Source organism: Typopeltis vanoorti, chromosome 16, assembly GCF_054136105.1.
Source record: "Typopeltis vanoorti isolate ZY-2024b chromosome 16, IOZ_Tvanoo_1.0, whole genome shotgun sequence".
Taxonomy (NCBI): domain Eukaryota; kingdom Metazoa; phylum Arthropoda; class Arachnida; order Uropygi; family Thelyphonidae; genus Typopeltis; species Typopeltis vanoorti.
Window position 1 is genome coordinate 15,236,633 of NC_143564.1, and position 22,745 is coordinate 15,259,377.

General features: G+C 34.1%; 1 protein-coding gene across 1 annotated transcript in view; it reads right to left on the reverse strand.

Moving 5' to 3' along the window:
* Positions 1-13,339: 13,339 nt before the first annotated feature.
* Rpn9 (regulatory particle non-ATPase 9) overlaps positions 13,340-22,745 on the reverse strand; it is a 237,333-nt gene continuing 227,927 nt past the window's right edge. The window contains exons 12-13 of the mRNA XM_090405989.1: positions 20,505-20,621; positions 13,340-13,501 (exon numbers count right to left, since the gene is read on the reverse strand). Of these exons, the coding sequence (XP_090262115.1) occupies positions 13,406-13,501; positions 20,505-20,621 (213 nt within the window). The 3' untranslated portion in view covers positions 13,340-13,405. The remainder of the gene's footprint in view (positions 13,502-20,504; positions 20,622-22,745) is intronic.

A 22,745-nucleotide genomic window follows, 5' to 3' on the forward strand; every position in this document is an offset into this window, starting at 1 on the left:
AAAAAGAAAATTGTTCCCAAAGACTGGGAAGTAGCTATAATCCCTATACTTAAGAAAGGAGACAACCGCAAATGTGAAAACCATAGAGGAATTTCACTTTTAAGCGTTCCAGGAAAATTATATTCGATTCCTAAGCCTCACTTCTAAAATAAAATCCGTATTTTAGAAGCGAGGCTTAGGAATCAAATAGAGGATACACTGGATGAAATGCAATATGGCTTTCGAAAAAATAGAAGCACGCAGGATCTTATCTTCCGTCTTAGACAAATATCAGAGAAAACATTTGAATATGGAAAAGAACTACATTCAAGTTTTATAGATTTTGAAAAGGCCTTTGACCGAGTTCCCAGACGCTTAATATGGCAAACATTAAAGAAAAACAAGGTAAAAGATAACTTAATAGCAGCCATACAAAGCCTCTACAAAAGTAATAGAAATTATGTAAGAGCCTGTAATAACAGATCAAAAGAATTTGAAACAAATGTAGGAGTGAGGCAAGGCTGTATCTTCAGCCCTCTTCTCTTCATCATAGTAATGGATGAAATTTTAAAGGCATGCCAAACAAAAACAAAAAAGTTCCACCTGGGAACTTTTTGCAGATGATGTAGTGATTCTAGCAAATACAGCTGAAGATTTGCAGTACAATATCAACATTTGGTATGAAGAAACAAAGAAAAGGAATATGACCATATATATAAATAAAACTAAAACAATGATCATATCTAGAAATCAACAAAAATACATAATAAAAATAGAGAATCATCACCTGGAACAAGTCCACTCCTTTAAATACTTGGGATCATATATACAAGAAGATGGTAGACTAGACAGAAATTAACAACAGGATAAGAGGGGGAACAAAGCTATTCTATGCAATGAAAGGCCCACTCCTAAATAAGAAAGAAGTCACCCAGAATACCAAAATGGCAGTGTACCGTTCGGTGTTTCTACCAACATTAACATACAGTTGTGAGTCTTGGTGTTTAACAACAGGAAACACAAATAAACTACAAACAGTTGAAATGAAATATCTCAGGAAAGTGGCACAAAAAACAAGACTAGAGCGAATAAGAAATCAAACCATAAGAGACAGCCTTCAAGTTGCACCTCTGAATCAATTCATAACACAAGCCCAAATGAGATGGTTTGGACATCTTAATCAAATGGAAGAAGGAAGAATAGCAAAAACTGTATACGAAAGCCAGAAAATAGGAAAAAGAAACATAGGCAGACCCAGGAAAAGTTGGCAAAAGGAAATTAAAGAAAAATTGGAAAAGAAGGGAATTAACTGGAAAGAAGCAAAACAACAAACCTTGGACAGGACAGCATGGAAATCTCTTTGGCAAAATCTCGACGCTTAAAAGCATAAGAGATCATAGACGAAGAAGTATTCAGCTTTGAAATGATGTTGGATTTAATATCCACGTACTTTTATATAATTTTGAATCGCTGAAATGAAGCCTTTTGGCTCTTTATTTTAGTAATTAATTTTTTGTTTATATTTAAAAATAATTTAACTAAATTATTTTATTGTAATTTATTCTGGATATCTATTAATGCAGATGGAACTCTCCTGCAGATGATCATGCACATATCACACGCTTTCAACTGAATTGTTGTTCTCTTTGTTTTCCTATAATTGTATTGATAATAGCTATGAAACTTAGTTGAAAATATTACAAATAAAGACATTTAAATTAAGTGTACCTGTGATTCAGTTAATAATATTTTATAATGAATTCTTCCTCTTACATCTTAATTAAACTGTATGATCTCAAAAAGATTATGCACTTCAGTATTATCTTTACCCCTTTGGTTGAAACCTTGTTGTTGCATAATTTTTATGAACTACTATTTCTTTGTGATCTTAATGGATTTAAATTTGTAAGGATATTGGTTGCATCAAAACAAGTGCCCTGAATATGCCGGCCTGGTTGGTCGAGTGGTTAGCATATCTGCTCTCCAGCCAAAAGGCTGAGAATTCGAATGCAGCAGTGGGTGCAGATGTTTGTGATTATCTGTGGAAATACTAGTGGTCGGCAGTAGGTAGCATTGGTATAGTTGCTGTTAACTGAAGTTGGTGGATTGAGTGGTGGAAATGAAGAATTGTGGAGCAGGTCACCCCTCAATGAGTCTTTGGACTCCCTGGAGGTGTCAGAAATATTAATAATAATATCTATGTGATAGAGAGGATAATTAGAGATCCCATATTCAATATTCACTGTTATTTTTGATTCAGGTGCTTGTCCAGGTGCAGCAAGTGAAGTGATGAGCTTGAATGAGGGTACTAACTGTTTCAGCTGTAATTGATTATGATAAATTCAAAACTTGATTGAAATAGTTGTCTTGCAAGTTTAGAGCCACCTAAACAGAACTTTCAAAAATAAAGTTATAAATTCTCCATGAACTATATTATTACTATTATTAAATTTTGTGTGGAATCATAAAAAATTTCCAAGAGCTGACAGTACAAACAGTTCACTTACAAACTAAAACAATTTAGAAAAGTTGCCAAAACAAAAATCACCACAGAAGTATCTTTGTAAAATCTATTATTCATTCCAAAACTATTTTAAAAAACTTCATCCTCAAAACCTGGACATGATGATCAGTTGATATTACACATTTGATAATATGCCATTTAAAGAGACCAATGATTTTATCAAGTCTCACTATTTATCCTCAATAATTAAGAATCATTCAAATTTATTGTTCATGGTGATTATTTTACATGGAAAAGAAAATTAAATGAAAGACTTGATGGGACAGCAATATATTTCTTTTGCATCTCCAAACATATGTAAAAAACTGCCCTTTATTAGCACAGAAATATTTTATAATTATTCAAATTTCACACTGTTCATGATAGTTATTTTACCATCATGAACATTATAAATTTTAGAGACTTGATGGGGAAGCAAATTTTTTTTTTTTTTTTTTTTGAGGGGGGGGGGGGATGGGTTTCTTTCATTTTCAAAGCTGGAAAAAAAGCATATGTAAAAAAAACTGCCCCTTATTAGCAACAGAAAGTTCTAATACAAAATTATTTCATTCACTAGCAGGAGCAATTCAGTTATTTTTCAGAGAAACAAATTGCATCACTTTCTTCTATCTCCTCTACATCTTCGGTTAATTTCACTATTCATTTTTGCTTCATCACAGAAACAAGAAACTATGAAATTCTCGCCAAGTTCCAAATCATCGTATTTTCAAATATTCAAGTCATGTCGTGCAAGAGATTAAGTTGCAACTGCAGGTTTATCAGAGTATAACACAGATGCTCACATGTGTGCATGTGAGCATCTGTGTTATACACTTCTTGAAAAGAAATCAACGGACCCACACCCCCATGAGCAAAGTGCATTTTGCCATTTAACGAGTCATGTCTTTGTAACTAGTATTTGGAAGAATATGATGCTCCCAACTATGTCTGTATGAAATGGCCACGAGAATTAAACTTATAGAGTTTGACAGAGGCATTGTGATAGGATGCCATTTTGCAGGCAAATTGGATAAATTGGAAAAAGTTTGGCAAATTGAACAAATCCAGGTCAACAATCAGTGACACCATACTGAGCTGAAAACGCAAGGAGTCAAACTGCAAGTGCCACCTGCAGTGGATGATCTACAACACTCACCAAACGTGACTGTAGGGTGCTATGAAGGATAATATGTGAAAATGCCATTCATCAGCAGACACATTGAATGCAAAGTTGCAAGAATCGACTGGAACACGAATCTGCACAAAACATTCAGAACCAAGGCTCACAACGTGGGTTTCCTCAGTAGGATCCCAATGCAGTATCATCTTAAGTGATGCAAAGAGCGTGTACCGTGGGACGTGGAAGCCTGAAAAGCTGTGTTACAGATGCCCAGTGAACCTCTTTTACCAGAATCTGTAACCCCAACTATGAAATTCGAAGAATGCGGTGTGATAATATGGCCCTGTTTTGATCTTGGACCTCTGTGTGCATGTGTGTGTGGTGCCACAAACACTGAATTCCAAGAGGTAGATTCGGAACATTCTGGACAATGAAATGATTCCTATTTTGTGGCATTTTTCTATGGAACTGACCACTGTCTCTTTCAACAAAACAATGCACCATGTCATAAAGTTATTGCTGTAACTGTGTGGTTTGTGGACATGAACATCACCACACTTGATTGGCTTCGACAGCGCCCTGATCTCAACCCTACTGTAGGATGAACTGGAGAATCAGCTGAGGAGAAGGAACATCTTTCCCACAACAGTCTAGGACCCCATTACATGCCTACAGGAAGAATGGTCTAAAATTCTCACTTATTGTTATCATATACCCTTATGGAAAGTATGCCCTGTAGGTTTGCTGCAGTCATCACACTAAAAGGAGATCCTATATCTCATTAAGGTGGGTGACATGGATGTGTGTGTGCACGTGCACACGTATATCAATTATAGCCCTCCCACACAATATATCAGTGGCATCTTGTGCCCATTTCAGTTGGATGTGCTGGCATGGTTCATGCAACCTGCACTACAAAATTCATGTCAATTTGACCATATGATTGCATTTTTATTGATGTACGAAAGTTAAGAGTGCATAGCACATCAGTACTCATCTTAATTGGTCCAATGCAATTAATTGTAGGATAATTTTGAATACTTTAATTTATCAATTAATTGTGGACCAAATCTGTGCAGAGTGGGATGTGTGTGTGTGTGTGTGGGGCAATGTGTTTTTCTTAAGATATATTAGAAAACAATAATGAAGGAGAATGACATGGTATATTTGAATTACTCAAAGGTGTAAAATTTGGAAAAAGAGGACGAGACTTACCTTCTTCAACTACAATACTGTTTCCCATTATAAATATGGGCACAAAGTTATAATTTATGGAAAATTATATATTAAAAACTTGTATTATATATAAAAATTTGCCTACCACATCGGTTCATACTTCACCCATGCAAAACAGATGAAACTCAGAAAACAAAAACAGCAACTCATAACAAATGACAATGTTCAATTGGATTGGTTGACACAATAACCAATCACAGCCTCTAAGTGCTATTGTCTCAGAGCTCACGTTCTGAGCAGTTTAAAACTACTAGAACGCTACGAATTTGACCTGCTGCACCATCTGTACATCTTTTCAAAGGGCTCAAAAGAGGTGTATATATTTTGAATGCACACCCAAGCAATGTTTATGCATCAAAAGTATCCACTTCATGAATCTAACATATTGTGTTTGCTTTAAGGAATCACACAAAGTTTGGAAATAATTAGGGAAGCCTTTAATGGGAATATATGCAAAAATATAATATTAGTGATATTGCTATTCGGCGGATGAGCACCACACACCTAGCACATCCTGAATATTCGCCCCGGATATATATATATATATATATATATATATCAATCAGTGCCTCCCCACACATAAAAGGCTGCCTATGGCATGACAAAACCACATAGAGAGAAGGAATTTGTTGATGAGTTTCTTGAAGAGCTGGAGGTTCATCACTGGGGAAATCTGTATGGGAAGGCACTTTCAAAGAGCAGAAGTATATGGAATAGAAAACAAGTTGGTTCAATACGCTTGGAGCTGAACTATATATGGATGTTGACTAGCAGCTGTTCATATTCATATATAGAGGAAAGTGGAAAGGAGAGGGTCATCTTTTGAGCAAATAGCTGTCTCCTAGATACAATCAAGTGTGGGTGTATGTGTGTTTGGGGGGGGGGGGGGTTGCTTTCTTTCTTGTGCATGCAATCCTGTGAGCCCCAATATATTAATAAATAAATTACTCCCTCAACCCCAAGTATTTAACTCTTAATTTTGAGATAAAAGAAAACACCTGAAACTAAAGTACAAATCACACTAGCACAGATTCATATCCCAGGATAATTCGCATACACATCTTATTTTCTTAAATTAACATATTTAATAATTAACTCACTAAGAGAGTGAGTCTTCAGACTCTTATTAACCAAAGGAAAAATAATTTACAAAAGGAACACAAATGTATACAACCTAAAATGAACAGAAGTTAACTATACAGGTGGCAATATATTCTTCAACGTCAAATAGTATGAAGAACATTTTTAACAGCTTCCCTTTAGTTATCATCAATGAACAGGCAGTATTCTTTATAGACAACAAAACTTCTAAAATTTTAGTTTGATGCTTCCAGCATAACTTATATGCACATGGAAAGAAAACTTATATGACTGCAACAAATTCTTTCCACATCCTAAATCACAAAATGCTGAACACAGTATATCTTGTTTCCATCTAAAATAACTTCACTTTCTTTATAAAATTCAAAGCAAACTACTAAAATAATATCAACAGTTGCATCACTTTAAAATTAATTCACCTTCTGTATGCAAGTATCAGTATACTTCATCAAAGAAATAATTAAGACCATACAACAGTTTCAGATACCTTTTCAGACCGAGAATCCTACATAAAATAAACTTTACTGGACCCATTTCTGTATAAAGTGGAAAGCAATCAAGTTAGTTTAATTTTAAAATAAATAAATCCTGCATGGATTAATTAGATAAAAAGATAATGACTAAAATAAACTTCACACATCTTTTTTAAAAAGATTTCCTCTCTCAAGTCTTCTAATTTCAGTTCCATCCTCATATATTGAAGACACAACTCTCTTTTTTCCTTCCTCTGAACTGCTGAAAACTTATCAATGTCCGTTTACATTCTTTTGCTCTGTACATATTCAGAAATACAGTACAACAGCTTTTGCTTTAGGCCCACTGCTGTTCACCACCATTACTGGTTACAGCATCATGCTTGAAACAGCAATAAATTCCCATTCCAATTGGAGGAAAAGAATTATGCCAGCAGGAAAGTTATTTAAGTGTAATTTTGAAATAAACAACTAATAACATTTCACAATGTTTTATGCACTAAGTTTATTTGTTTATTTATTTATTTATTTTTAATGTTAATACAGCAGTCACTTAGCTTCGTTTATAAGTGACAACGTAATTTTTTTTTTAAAAAATAGTGTTTGTAAGATATACAAAAGCACTAACATTTTATAAACTGACAACTTATGCAAAATTACAATTAAGCCCTAGCATTTAATCTAAATAAATTAATTTCATATAGTTGGCTGCTGAAGTCTCACATCAATATGAAATTAACTTAGATTATATGATGACATACAAAAAAAGAAATAAACATTTAACTACTTCACAAAATAATGCCATATTATGAAACTTTAAATGCATCCTTTTATTTTGAATTTGTGAGATATCTGAATTTCAATACACAAGGATTCTGATAGAGGTTTGCAGCAGACCACCCAGATGTGAGAGCAATATTCTAAATGTTGGGCAGATTTATGATTTATGAATTGTTAGGAGTTGAGCAAAAGAAAAGTATTCTTTAGAATGAAAAAGAATACCAAGCTTTTTTGAGGATGAAAAGGCTATGCACATGGTATGTTTTTGCCAGAATAGATTTGATGTGAGTGTCAACCCAAGAGGAAAAAATTGATCTTGGTTAGCAAGCAGAATGTTGTCAAAACTGAGGGAGAGTGAAGTGTGGTCTTTTCTCGAAGAAATGAGGTAGGATTGCATTTGGGTGTCATTAAAACTAAACAGTATATCCTGACCTCACCTAATAATGCCAAGGAGATTGGTATTTAAAGCAGAAGATCCTGAAACCTGCATCACCTAAGCACTACAAGGTTTTGTAAATGAAGAAGGGGAATGAAGAGTACTGTCATCTGCAAAACTATGAATAAGACTGGATGTCAGAGAGATCACTATACAGGAGGAAGAGTGTAGGTGAAAACAGAGCTCTGATGTGCTCCAGCATTTACTGAAAAATCTGATATAAAAAACACCATCTGCCATGACTGGCAATGAATGACTAAAGAGGAAGCTGGTGATCAACTCACAAAGGGTAGGAAGAATATCATAAGATAGTAGCTTGGTAAAAAGGTTTGGAAATATCAAGAGTAACCATGTGAGTTTCTCCAAACTTTTCCACAACTTGGGTCTAAAGATGAGTAAGGTGAGCTAGGAAATCTACTGTGGAGCAAGAATGGCAGAATCTATATTAATGATCCTGAAGTAACTGATGAGTCTCCAAGAAGTGAAGTTGTCTTTTGATGACCTTTATATTTTTCAAGAATACCGAAGTCAGGGCAATAGTCTAATGGTTAACTATATTTTCTCTTTTTGGGAACAGGCTAGATGAAAGTTTGCTTCCAGACTGTTGGATAGAGGCCAGATGAGTAGGACAGTTAGAGGTAATATAAGATGAGTATTAGTTCTAGAACACAAGCTTTTAGTACAGTTGGAGGAATATAATCACGGCTGGGAGACTTGTTAGTATCAAGACTACCGAGTATTTTTCTGATGTTCTTCTGACAAAACACCAGGAGGAGGCATACTGTGGATAATTCATGGAATAATAGGAGGATATTTGGTTTAAGAGTTGGAGGAAAAGAATTATGCCAAGTGGTTTGCTTTAAATGTTACCACTGTGAAAGAGGTGAAAACATGGAAAAGAAAAAGTGAACTTACAGGTTTGCTTTGGCTGTGTTGATTTTTTTTTTTTTTTTGCAGCTGTTACAGGCTATAAATATAAGCAGAATGAGAGGCTGGAGTTTCTACACCAATAGTCATATGCTTAGACTGCTTTAGTTTCCCAACAAGAACAATTTCAATCATTAGATCAGAAAAAGCATGAGGATAGTGGAAGCAATAATCAGTCCATGGAAACAAGACATTAAAATTCCATACGTCATCACAATTGACACTATTTTATTGCAATTGATATGTGGGCAAGACTAGTAGGAAGAAGGATGATCTGCAAGGAATAAAAGGAAACAACGACAGAGGTTATGGTCAGACTTGCCAAGAAGAGAGCTAACATCAGTGGTGTATTTGGAGAAGAAGAGAAGGTTAAGAAAAGGTCCATGGTGTTAGAAAAATGATGAGGATTATCTGGAATTCATGTGAATTGGTGAACAATCTGTGTAAAATCATTACTGACAGTAATGATTTAACAAGTTCAGCTTCTCTACTAGCCTGGTCTGTGAAGTTGGAGAAGGGAAGCCAGTCTGAATGGACATTGTATTCTCCAAAGAGAATTATCTCACTGTTAGAGTAATTGAATGAATGTGATCTACTTTTGGATAAAAGAGGCAACAAAGTGAGGCAAGGAAATCTTAAGCCAAAGGAGATATTCATGCAAAATTCATGTCTCACTGAAGCTCGAGTGTAATGCTTTAATTTTTTTTTTTTTTTTGTTGTTTTTTTTGTCTCCTCACTGTGTTCAATATTCCATTGACATGCTTTATGTCAATGGAATAGCAAGTAAATTAAATAAATAACAAGTAAATAACAAGAATAACATTTAAAATTACCATGAATGGGGAGGATCAAAAATGTAGTAAAGTTAACAGTGAGAGTTCGGACTGAAGCCCAGACTAGTGGTGAATTCCTACATAAACCAACTTTAATACATACTGCTCCATTTTGTCATTCAGCTTCTTTACCAGCCTGGTCTGTGAAGTTGGAGAAGGGAAGCCAGTCTGAATGGATGTTGCATTCTCCAAAGAGAATTATCTCGCTGTTAGAGTAATTGAATGAATGTGATCTACTTTTGGATAAAAGAGGCAACAAAACTGAACAAAGCATCCTCACCCCACAATCCACAAAACAAGGTCCCAAAAATTTATAAATATTCAAATCAATAAAAAGAGAAGCAAATGTAAACAGAAAGGTTCTACTATACAACAGCAACATCAACAGAATTCTTACTTATGTTATTCTTTTCTAAAAAAAATCTGCTTACAAATATCACTACTATCAATAACATCAATAATTTTGATAAAAACTTGTTTTAATTATTTTTTACTAAATAATTTAAGGGAATTATGTCAACTAGGATATACATTAAAATAAATTTTAATATACTTCAACATTTCGGCAACGTCACGTTGCCATTTTCAAGAAACTTAAGAACAAGACACGTGCACGCAGGCATAACAAACAGTAAGTGAGGAAGAAGCAGGAAGCTATTATTTCTCCTAAAGTCCTGATGGTGCCCCCTAGCGGGCAATGTTGGTATTCCTGGGCGATTTTGCTGATGGTCTTCTGATGTAGGTTTCCCAAATTTGAGGCAGTCTCATGCAGCCAAATTTGTTGAGGTTTGGATTGTTTCCTAGGGCTGAAGCTGATTCCATGAAAAGCCTTTCGTATTTTTATTTACTACGGTGTATTATCATGGCTTTCTTTCACCATATTCTATGGCAGGTATCCAGCGCATGGTCAGCAAGACCAGAGTGGCTGTATTGGTGAAACCTGATGTAGTCCTTGTGTTCTGAAATTCTGATGTTTGCTGTCCTGCCTGTTTGGCCAAAGTAGGGCAGCTTACAGCTGCAAGGGACGCCAATTTTTTATATGATTTGTAACAAGAAGTTAAGTCATGTTTTTTTTAGGATTTTTGTAATTTTTTTCCAAGGTGCCTCAGATATAGGGCATGGTGATGGATTTAGAGTAATCCTTGTTGTGAGGGGGGGGGGGGGGGGGGTTGTGGTTTACTGGTTTCAATATTTTTTGGATTTTTTTGGGTGGGTAGCCATTGGCTGAGAAAGTGTTGAGAATGTAGTTTAGTTCTGTAGTTAGGGCATTGTCATTTGAACAGATAAGTTTAGCCCTATTGTGTAGTGTCTTAATGAGTCCATATTGTTGCGAGGAGGGGGTGGTGGGATTGTTGGTGAATGTATCTGCCCTGTATGGGTGGGTTTTCTATAGACTGAGAAAACCAAGGTTCCATCAGGCTGGCGGGTGACTAGTGTGTCTAAGAAAGGAAAGCAGTTGTTTTTTTCTTTTTCCAGGATGAATTTGATTTTGGGGTGTTGGTTGTTTAAGTGTGTTAGGAAGCAGAGGAGTGCATCGGAGCCATGTGGCCAAATAGCGACCACATCATCAAATAGCGAAGCCAAATGGTTGGTTTTTTGTGGGGCAGAATTTCTCTTCAAAAGTCTCCATATAAAAGTTGGCCAAGGGTGGGGAGAGTGGAGAACCCATGGCTGGCTGTCCCCTCTATTTGTTTGTAGAATTTTCCTTGCCAAATAAAATAGCCTGAGTTCATTGTGAACTGAAATAGGGCTGTGATATCGGGAAGAAATTTAGCTTGGATTAGCTCTAAGGATTCTTTGAGTGGGACATTTGTGAATAAGGAGGAGACATCAAAACTAACCGTTATGTCAGTGTGTTTGAGTGTAAGGTTTTCTATGTTGGCTTAGACACACTAGTCACCCACCAGCCTGATGGAACCTTGGTTTTCTCAGTCTATAGAAAACCCACTCATACAGGCAGATACATTCACCAACAATCCCAACACCCCTCCTCGCAACAATATGGCATCATTAAGACACTACACAACAGGGCTAAACTTATCTGTTCAAATGACAATGCCCTAACTACAGAACTAAACCACATTCTGAACACTTTCTCAGCCAATGGCTACCCCCTCCAAAAAAATATTGAAACCAGTAAACTACAACCCCCCCCCCCCCCCAATTCACAACAAGGATCTCTAAATCCATCACCATACCCTATATCCGAGGCACCTCGGGAAAAAAAAAATTACAAAAATCCTAAAAAAACATGACTTAACTTCTTGTTACAGAGAATATAAAAAATTGGCATCCCTTATCCACTCTACTAAAGACCAACCTTCCTCCTCTAGACCTACCTCATTTATACCAGGTCCCTTGCAGCTGTAAACTGTCCTACTTTGGCCAAACAGGCAGGACAGCAAACATCAGAATTTCAGAACACAAGGACTACATCAGGTTTCACCAATACAGCCACTCTGGTCTTGCTGACCATGCGCTGGATACCTGCCATAGAATACGGTGGAAGAAAGCCATGATAATACACCGTAGTAAATAAAAATATGAAAGGCTTTTCATGGAATCAGCTTCAGCCCTAAGAAACAATCCAAACCTCAACAAATTTGGCTGCATGAGACTGTCTCAAATTTGGGAAACCTACATCAGAAGACCTTCAGCCCAATCGCCCAAGAATACCAACATTGCCCGCTAGGGGGCACCATCAGAACTTTAGGAGAAATAATAGCTTCCTGCTTCTTCCTCAGTTACTGTTTGTTGTGCCTGTGTGCACGTGTCTTGTTCTTAAGTTTCTTGAAAATGGCAACGTGACGTTGCCGAAATGTTGAAGTATAGTAAAATTTATTTTAATGTATATCCTAGTTGACGTAATTTCCTTAAATTATTTAGTAAAAAATGCATAACCAATGTCTAAGCCTTTCCACGAGAATAATTTTAATTATGTAAAATACAAAACTGCTCATCATGAAAGCTGTGAAACCATCATTCAATGAACCTATTTTGGTTCTATCCATGTAGAAAGCACTTGATATTATAAGAAATAAACATTCACTCTTCAGCCAAAACCATGGAATCCTTGTATGTGCCATTGGGGAAAAACATACATCTTAAAATCAAAAAAGAAACATTCAAAATCATTGGAAAATGGGTCTTGCTTATGGAACCATCTTCCTTAAAAACCTTATTTATGAAAAAGGAACATAATTTCATAAACATCAGCTATCCTATATTATTTTGGAACAAAGACCAAATCAACATCAACTGCCCTCTTCTTGATATGCCAATAATAACGATCAAGAAACTGTCAATTACCATGTGCATTTTCTCTCTCAATCATTCTTTCCATTAACAAAAGTACATGCAAAGTGACTGTACCTCTGGTCATTCTTTTTCATTCAGTGATCCAAAGATGCAAGCAGCATAAAAATAACTGCCTTATTTATTACCTTCCCATTTCTTGTAACTTTCCACTTTTTTTTATTCCACTTCTAATATCATCCCAAAGAAATTCTAAATTATTTCTCTTTATACCCAATTATGTTTATTATAATCACTTTTCCTGATTTAAATACTGCTCAAGAACAACTAAAGAAATCTGAGCTGTCTGAAGCTTCCTGTTATCCATTTTTTCTATCTTAATACCTAATGTTTTCTACTAACCATATATCCAGGGCCAGTCCGAGAGTATGCTGATGCCCCTAGGCAAAGAAAATTTAGGTGTCCCTATACATTGTCTCTCTATATTTTTTCATCAAAGTATGTAGCAAAATCAGGTGCCCCGAAGCTTAGCCCCTAGGCGATTGCCTAGGTTCGCCTAATGATAAAACCGGCCCTGCATATACCATATACTTAACTTATTTAAATACAGAATAAAAATTCTACATTTAAAAATATTCTGAATGCATTTTTGCAAGATGATAGAAAACAATTAAAGTAATTAAAGAGAGAGAGATGTTTAAAAAAAATGACATTTTATTTGGAATACATTTTCAAATGAGGAATGAATTACATGAAGCTTTTTTAAGTTAAAATATCATTTGCCTTTGATTCCAAAAGTAATTCCATTGACTGAACATCAGAACACCAGGATTCAAGACGTTCCTTCATTGATGCAATCTGGAAGGAATTTAATATTATATACATTAGTATAATCAATGAGATATTGCTAATTATCATTTTTCACATCCAGAAACAACACAATTCTGTAATAAAAGTACTATAACAGTATAGCTTTCATTTCCTATTGCTTATGGATGACATTACAGACAAAATAATTTTTATTCAATACTTGTCCTGCTATTTATATAGGAATTTATGGCCACTTTATTGGATGCTTTTGAACAGCACAAACACTAAATCAACTGGAAATCTACCAGAAATCTCAAACTCCACTTATAATTATGTTTCCGTTTATATCCATTGGAATGTATAGCATAAATATGAGCACATTTCTCGGAGGGGGACCCTGTAACCTCTAGAGAGCGTGTCCTCTGGATGGAGGATAGGGGAACCCGCCATGTGTGTGTGTGTGTGTGTATGTATGGTGGGGTGGTCCGAATATACTGAATAAGGACTCGTGGACCAACAGGGGCAATCATCTTGACTGTAAGGGAAGTGGCACTCCCCTGGACCCCTAGCTGGATCTATCCTCTTTTTCTACTTTGAGGAAGATCCATTTACTTTAATCTTTCCTATAAGGACTTATCAGCCAACTCTTTTTATTTTATGACCCTTATGCTATTAGAGTACTTGAGGGCCATGGGGTCTCTTCATTTCTTGACTTACAACTATGCCCTCTCTATAAACCTTACTATAATTCTTCTATAATCTACTCTTTCCCCTTCAATATACCCTATTCCTCCTATGGGTTTAAATTCGGAAGAAGGCTAGTTCAGAAGCCTTAAGGTAGCAGCCCTACCACTGAACTATTTCATCGTCAGGCTAGTCCCCTGAAATGGAAACATAATTCTACTTGTAAGCTGACAGAAAAAGATAATTGGATTGAATCTATGGAAAACGACCCTCGAATGGAAAAGGTAAAACAAAAATGGAAACGACAAAATATAATACACATAGTAAACTGGAATGCAAAAGGAATAGCATATAAAGAAATATAATTAGACCAACTATTAAATGAAAGAAATTTTAAAATAGCAGTAATCACTGAAACAAAAAAGAAATTAAAAGGAACTATGAGAACCGAAAATTTTAATGTGATATACAGTGGAGTCGACAGAGACCAAAGAGCATAAGCAGGAGTCATGATTTGGATTCATAACTCCCTTTCAAAACAGTTAAAAAATTATAAATTATGGAATGAAAGAATAATAGAAGCTAGAATAAAAATAGATAGAAGCTATTTAACGATAATAGGTTTACATGCCCCAGAAGAAGGAAGAGAACAGGATAATAATGATTTTTATAATCAGCTACAAAACATATAATAAAATAAATAAAAATGATTATGTAATTTTAGCAGGAGACTTAAATGCAAGAATCGGAAACAAGAAAATTAATAATAATATAGGAATACATGGAAAACATACTCTAAACAGGAATGGTAAAAAATTGATTGACTTTGTAGTTTTTAATAACCTAAAAATAATGAATTCCTTCTATAAACATAAAGACATACATAAATATATTTGGGCAGCAAGAGGATGGAAATCAATATTAGTTTATTTTATATTAAATGAAAAGACATCAAAATTTTCACTAGATATTAGAGTTTACAGAGGATATGAAATAAGCAGTGACCACTTCCTTGTTAAAATAAAATTAAGATTACCACCTAAATGTCTACAAGTAACAAGAACAGAAAGAAAATTTGAAACATTTGTTAATAAAACTAGACTATTGAATGACACAAATGTACACTGGCTATATAAACAAAGAATTAACCAATATCTAGATAAAATAAAACAAATGAATAAATAGAAATAGAATGGCTTAATATAAAAACGATACTAAATGCAGCAGCAAATGAAAGCTTAGGAAAGACCAAAAAATTCAATAAAAGGAAAAAACTGAAGATCTGGGATGATACAATCAAAGAAATAATCAAAAAGAAAAAAGAGGCCTATCACAAATGGTTAAGCAGTAAAAGATTAGAAGATGAAATAGAATATAAAAGAATAAGAGCCATAGCTAAAAGAGAAGTCAGAAAAGACATAGAGAATCATGGAATAAATTTGTTTCTAATTTAGAACATGATTTATATAAAATAAGACCCAATGTATATAAGATTTTGAAACACTTAAATGCAGATACCAAAGAAAATATAAAATTAAACAGCGAATTGAAATTAGAAGAATTTCTAAATTACTACACAGAATTGTGGACAGACAAATATTTTAAAAAAGACAACTGGCAAACAATTAACAAAAATGAAATGACTAAAGAAGAATTAGAAATCAGCCTGAAAGAAACAAGAAACGGAAAATCACCTGGAGAAGATAAGCTAGGTTCAGAACTATATAAATACGCAGGAACAAGATTCAAAGAAACTCTTATTATTTTTAAATAAAATTTACTCAACTGGTATCCCCCCAATAGAATGGAAAAAAGCAATTGTGATTCCTATCTTTAAGAAAGGTAAAAGAGATGACCCTAAAAACTATAGAGGTATCAGTATACTAAATTCCTGTTACAAAATATATAGCAGAATCTTAAATAACAAACTAATGAAATATTTCGAAAACTTTATTCTAGAAGTACAGAATGGATTTATAAAAGGACGATCATGTATACACCCAACCTTTTGCCTAAAATTAATAATAGAGAAAAGAAGAGAATATAATTTAGAAACATATATTGCATTTATTGACTTTGAAAAAGCATTTGACAAAGTTAAAAGAAACATTATTTAACATATTAAAAGAAAGACAAATACCAAATAATATCCTAAAAGCTATCAAAGTATATATGAAAATAATCAAATACAAAGATTAAATCACGAGCTATCATATACAAGAGAAATAAACCAAGGGGTTCGACAGGGATGTCCCCTCTCAGCAACTCTTTTTAATATTTACTTAAATGGAATAAAAATATAAATCAAGGAATTACTTTCTCCTACAGTGAACTTAAACAGCCAAAAAAATATGACCTTACTTCCTGTTACAGACCATATAAAAAGTTGGCATCCCTTATCCGCTCTACCAAAGACTAACCACTTCCCCTAGACCTACCTGGTGTATACCAGGTCCCTTGCAGCTGCAAATTGTCCTACTTTGGCCAAACAGGCAGAACAACAAATATCAGGATTTCAGAACACCAAGACTACATCCGGTTTCACCAGTACAGCCGCTCTGGGTTGGCAGACCATGCCTTAGATACCCACCATAAAATTCGTTGGAAGAAAACAAAAATAATCCATCGCAGCAAGTTTAAATACGAAAGATTATTCAAAGAATCTTCAGCAGCTCTAAAAAACGTTCCTAACCTCAACAAATTTGGGTGCATGAAACTGCCCCAAATTTGGGAGACTTTCATTATGAGAACTTCAGCCCAACTGCCAAGACTACCAAATTAGCCCGCAAGAGGGCACCATTAGGACTTTAGGAACAGAATTAGTTCATTACTTTCTTCCTCATTTGCTTTGTTAGTTCCTTAGTGTACATACCATATCTTTATGTTCCCGAAGATGGCAATGTGACATTGCCGAAATATAGAAGTGATTCATTAAAGTATCTTTAATTAATATACTTCATATGCGTTGTGAATTCTGTAAATTAATTACCAGTTATGTCTAACCAACGTATAAGTCTTACTACCTAGGATGTATGATCACATATGAAAATGAAAAAAGATATAAGCATAAAAATTGCAAAATATTTAAAAATAAAGGTGTAATTAACTCTATATTTAAACCAAACCAGACTAAAAGTATAACAATACATTAGCCTTGCCAGTCTTAATGTATGGAAGCGAAATCTGGACAATAAAACAAAAAGACAAACAAAGATTAATAACAGCAGAAATGAAGTTTATGAGAAAAACTGCAAAGTATATCCTATTTGATCACACAAGAAACGAAGAAATTATGAAAGAATTAAACCAAGAACCAGTAATAGAAAAAATTAAAAAATATAAGCATAAATGGATGGAACACATTCAAAGAATGAAAACAGAAAGATTACCAAAACAAGCCATTAGGAAAAAGAAAACCAGGACGTCCTCTTAAGCGATTCAACGATGACTTCTAAGGCCGAAACAGGCCATGCTAGGCCTAAATCCTTGATACACACATTTACTAAAGGAATGTTCAACCAAATTGGCTAGGCCTTTCACATGTTTGTATAACTTGAGTCTCAGTTCAATGATACCACATGAATGGAAGGAACAAATGATAGCTCCATTTTACAAGGGTGGTGCAAAAACTAATGCGTCTAATTACTAACCTATCAGCATCTTTGGTGTGTAGTGAAGATTTTATAGAAGTTAGTAAGAAATTGCATACAGAAATGAGTAGACAAACAAGCTATACTCTGCAAGGAGAAGTATGGGTTTACTAAAAGAAGGTTATGTTTTAGCAATTCGCTCATATTTTATAACAATGTTATGGCTGAGTTGGATAAGGAATGAATACACAATGATAATGTTGGATTTTGCTAAGGCATTTGATAGGATATCACACGAAAGGCTGTTGCATAAACATAAACTGGAGAATAGAGAATTGGAATATAAACTCTTGACTTGGTCAGTGGATGGTTGACAGACAGATATCAAAAAGTGGTATATGATAGGTGTGAATATGATAGATTTAAGGTGACTAGTGGTGTACCTCAAGGTTCAGTCCTAGGGCCATTATTGTTTAATCTATACATTAATGACATCAAGAAAGGTCTCACAGCAGAGGTGCAATCATTTTGTAAATGCGGGATATCAGTAGCATCTCTATCATGTCTTTCAACGATGCAAAGATAGGCAGGACAATCAGAGATGTTACTGATATCCAGCACTTACAAAATGATTTGAACAGGTTGAAAATTTGGGCTAACAAAAATGCCTGTCAATTTAATGTTAGTAAGTGTAAAGTTATGCATTCTGTCATGATAAGATTTCCAGCGGAATTTAATATTTTGTCGTATTAACTGAGGAGGCTAGGGATCTCGGCATAACAAAAGTTGCAAATACAACCCAGAGAATAATTGTGATGTTGAAGCAAATACCTTGACATGTAAGGATAGGGAAGTCATTTTGTCTCTTTAAAAAGCCTTGATAAGATTGCACCTGAATTATTGTGCGCTGATTCAGTCTCAGGGATCCAAGGGGATAAAGAAGCTGTGGAAAGGGTGCAATGAAGAGTTACAAATATTAAATCCAGCTTATGGGATTTAGATTATGAGGACAGATTGTGAGTATGTGGATTACAGACTCTATTAACAGGAGAAAGAAGTGTGGTATGACAGAGGTCTATAAACTTCTGAATGGGAATAATAGGATATCGTCTGATGAAATTTTTTGTTATATGGAAGGTGGGGAGAGAACAAGGGGACATCCATGGAAGTTAAGTTTGTTTACAGTCAAGAAAGGGTAAGAGCTAGGTTTTTCTCTCACAGAGCAGTGAGTGAAATAGTTTGTCTTTAGGGGTAGTGAGTCCATCTAGTATGGATTAATGAATTTAAGGAAAGGTATGACAGCTGGTTTGGGTGAATTATACCCTCCCTCTATGAGTTCTTGACTCCCTGGATGTCTCAGATAATAACAATAATAATAATATACTGTATTTCTTTTATTAGAGTAACATGTAAGTAATATTCAAACAGTGAATATTAAATTAAGCATGCATGTCCTATTAGGATATGGTATAGTATGTAGAATCAAATTTGTTTTATTTTTTGAATAGTGATAATGATTTCTCATTATCAATCTACCTAAACCACTGCATGTAGCATTTATTATGTGGCCCACACAGAGGAAATCCATTCGCAAGAACATATTAAACACATACAGAAGAAAAGTGTAAAAATTATTTTAAAGAAGTGTTAATATGAATCACAGTCATGCGAGTGATATTCATTTTCTATAATGAAAACTAGGTATACAACTTGATCCCAGGTGTGTGTGTGTGTGCGTGTGTGTGTGCGTGTGCGTGTGTGTGTGTGGGTGTACATATAAATATATTACTAATCATAATTTTCTCAACTTCACACTTCTAAATACCAAAAACAAAATTTAATAATTGCAAAATACATTAATTAAAAGAAAAATATATAATAAACAAAGATTTACTTTACCAATAAGTATTTCATTCCAAGACATTTTTAAATGAGGCTGAAAAGGTCTTATAGAAATCAGATAGTTGAAATGGCATAAGCTCCTTTACTAACAGATAGCAACTTTTTATCCACGCCAATTTGCTGGAGGATGTGGAATAAAAAGGGATGCTGGACATTATCAAATTCTTGAGTAAGGTCTATTAATAGCATTGCCACTGGCTGCTTTTTCATTTTAACTAGGCAGAGTAGATCACATAGCAGAAACAGATCAAATTCCACTGCTCAGCCTGGAGTTGAGGCTGAGCAGTGAAGTTCGGGATGAGGCTTAACTTTATAACATATTTATAGACAGCATTTAGAAGTAAACAGTAGTAGTAAATGCACAGAATTAATTATGGGATGATATCCCCACTTTTTTTTTTTTTTTTTTTTTTTTTTGCTTATCCAATACTGGCTGAATTTCCAGAAAATTTCTCTTATTACACCAGGTTGCAGTTTGTGTGCATGGGGAAAGAATGAAAACCTTGTTTTTTTATCAAATTCTCTTGTTTTTTCAATAGCTTCTTTTCTAGAATATCACTAATAATAATACTCGCTGTAAAAAGTGAGTATTATTAATTAGTATTTCTAAGCCCAAAAAGTGGATGATATCAGAATACAGAAAACAGACTTTGGCAAAACTGTCTGTCAAATTTGAAATTACTAATCTCAGAAATAGCCAGAAAAGTCATAAATGTATAAATATTCAAGACATGTTTCTTCAAGATCACTCCATATATCTAAAGTGTAACCATGGCAATAAGAAAGAACGATTTTTGCATTAAGGAAAAACATAACTCAGAGTCATGTGTGGATGCAGCAAAACATATACATATAAAAATGGCATATATTTTTACCTGCTGGGTATCCAGAACTCTTGGCTGTACCCAATACATGTGAACTGTCCTATCTACTTGATCTATAGAACCCTGCACCAATCCTAATGACAATGCTTTCATTACTAACAACTCCACCTAATAAGAATAATCAAAATAGATATGCCTAAATAATATGCTTATAAGATATCTATTTTAAAGAAGTTTAAATAATTAGTATTATTTCAAGAAAAATAGAAGAGATATTTCTCTATTATTTATAAAACTAAACTACTGCCAAGATATACAGTTAATTATGACTTCTGACCACCTAATATCCTACCTTTTCTAGCCCTGACATAATATATGAAAAACAATCATTCTATGTCTTATTTGCAGGTTATATCAATTATATAACCACAGAACCCTACATATATGCACATAAGAGCCCTATTCAAAAAGGTCAAAAATTAATAATTTCAATATCGATTACTTGCAGCTTTAACAATTATGTGGACATCAATATTGTCCCAAACAAAATTAAGTGGTTCATGTTGTCTAACAGAACAAAAAAAAATTTTTTTAGATGGGGGGGGGGGGGGGGAATATTAATAGAGCATTACTTTCATTAGATTTTTCATTATGGTTACTTCAGAAATTGAGGAAAAGATAAGACATTATTTGAGCATATGCTGTTTATAATATAGAAATAAGCAAAATCTACATTTTGCATCTTTTTAAATAATTTGAGAACGTGAAGCACTATGAAAATTATTCTTGATAATTATTTGCACCGTGTTTACATAGTATACTATGTAGAATACTTTACACATCACTGAGATACAATTCTCACTGATAATTCTTAAAATGCCTTTTTTGTTGTTGTTCTTGTTATAAGGAATCAGATGTTAACTCCTTGTATCACATGTGCATATTTTTGTGTTTATTCCTGGAAAAATGTTTATAGTTCATATATATATATATATATATATATATTTTTTTTTTAAAAGTCATTCTCAAATATAAAACTCATCCATTCAAGAAATGTGTACAAATGAAAGTTTGTACACATTTTTGCTACTAAGTTGTCATTATGTAACCAGACAGTCCAATATTGCAAGTAATTTATTATTAATATAAAACTGTCTGAATATTGTACTTTTTTAAACAAATCGAACATACTTTTCATATGCAAGAATTTCAGTCTTTTCAAATGCAAGCATTCAAGGTACTGATATATTTTTCCCTTCTGACTAAATGGAAAAATATAGTACATTATTAAAAAGTATGGATTCGTTAGTCATTCAAAATTAAGTATCTGATGACATCAAGTAAATTTCACTGCTTTGAAAAGTCTACTCACTGATAAATCACCACATATACAGAATGTTCAGGGCTTTTGTGTATTTAGCAGTTGAATAAAGTCATCATTCAATCTCAGCCCTATTCAATTTTTTTTTTTTTTTTTTTTTTTTGAGAAAGACTACCCTATAATGTGAATGTAAAAATAAGTTAAAAAAAAAAAAAAGTGCCATTAAATGGATACAGCTGAGTTGTGTAACAGCAATAAATATATAATAACATGCAACTTTCAAAGAAGCCGTTGGACAGAATGCTGGTTATGGGTGTGATGAAATTCACAAGATAGTTTCTCTCTTGTGAATTTCACTGTAAGGAGCTCAGCATTTAAGGCATTAGATAAAGAGGCCCTTATAACTCAGAATGTTTCAATGTTTCAACCCTAAAGTTTTGTCAAATGAGGATGGAGAAAAATATTGAGTGTACTGTATCAGCAGAGCTATGGATAAAACCTGAAGTTAGTATGAAAAGATCATTTACTGTAAGGAATAACTGCATGGACAGAAACACAAAGCCCTGGGGTGCTCTAGCACTCATGAGGAAACATGAAGAGAAAAACCACATTCCTTACTCTTCTGGCTTATCTTATTATGTACGAACTGAAAGATCTGCTTTTATTCATCATGAAGAACATGTCTTATATTAAATATCATCAGCCTGAAAAGTCTGGATTTGCTGAGCAAGCTATCTCCACTAAACAAACAGTTCACCAGAATAAGACAAAAATCCTCCATAAAAGTCTATTCCTTATAGAACAATTTTATAAAGAAACATGGAACATTACCACACTGTCCTAACTTAAATAGATCCAGTCTATATCTATATCAAGACAATATCTACCCCTTTTATGTAAGATAGTATTTTTTAAATCTGCTCATCTTTCCTAACCACACACACACACATTGAAGAAATGTAATGACTAAA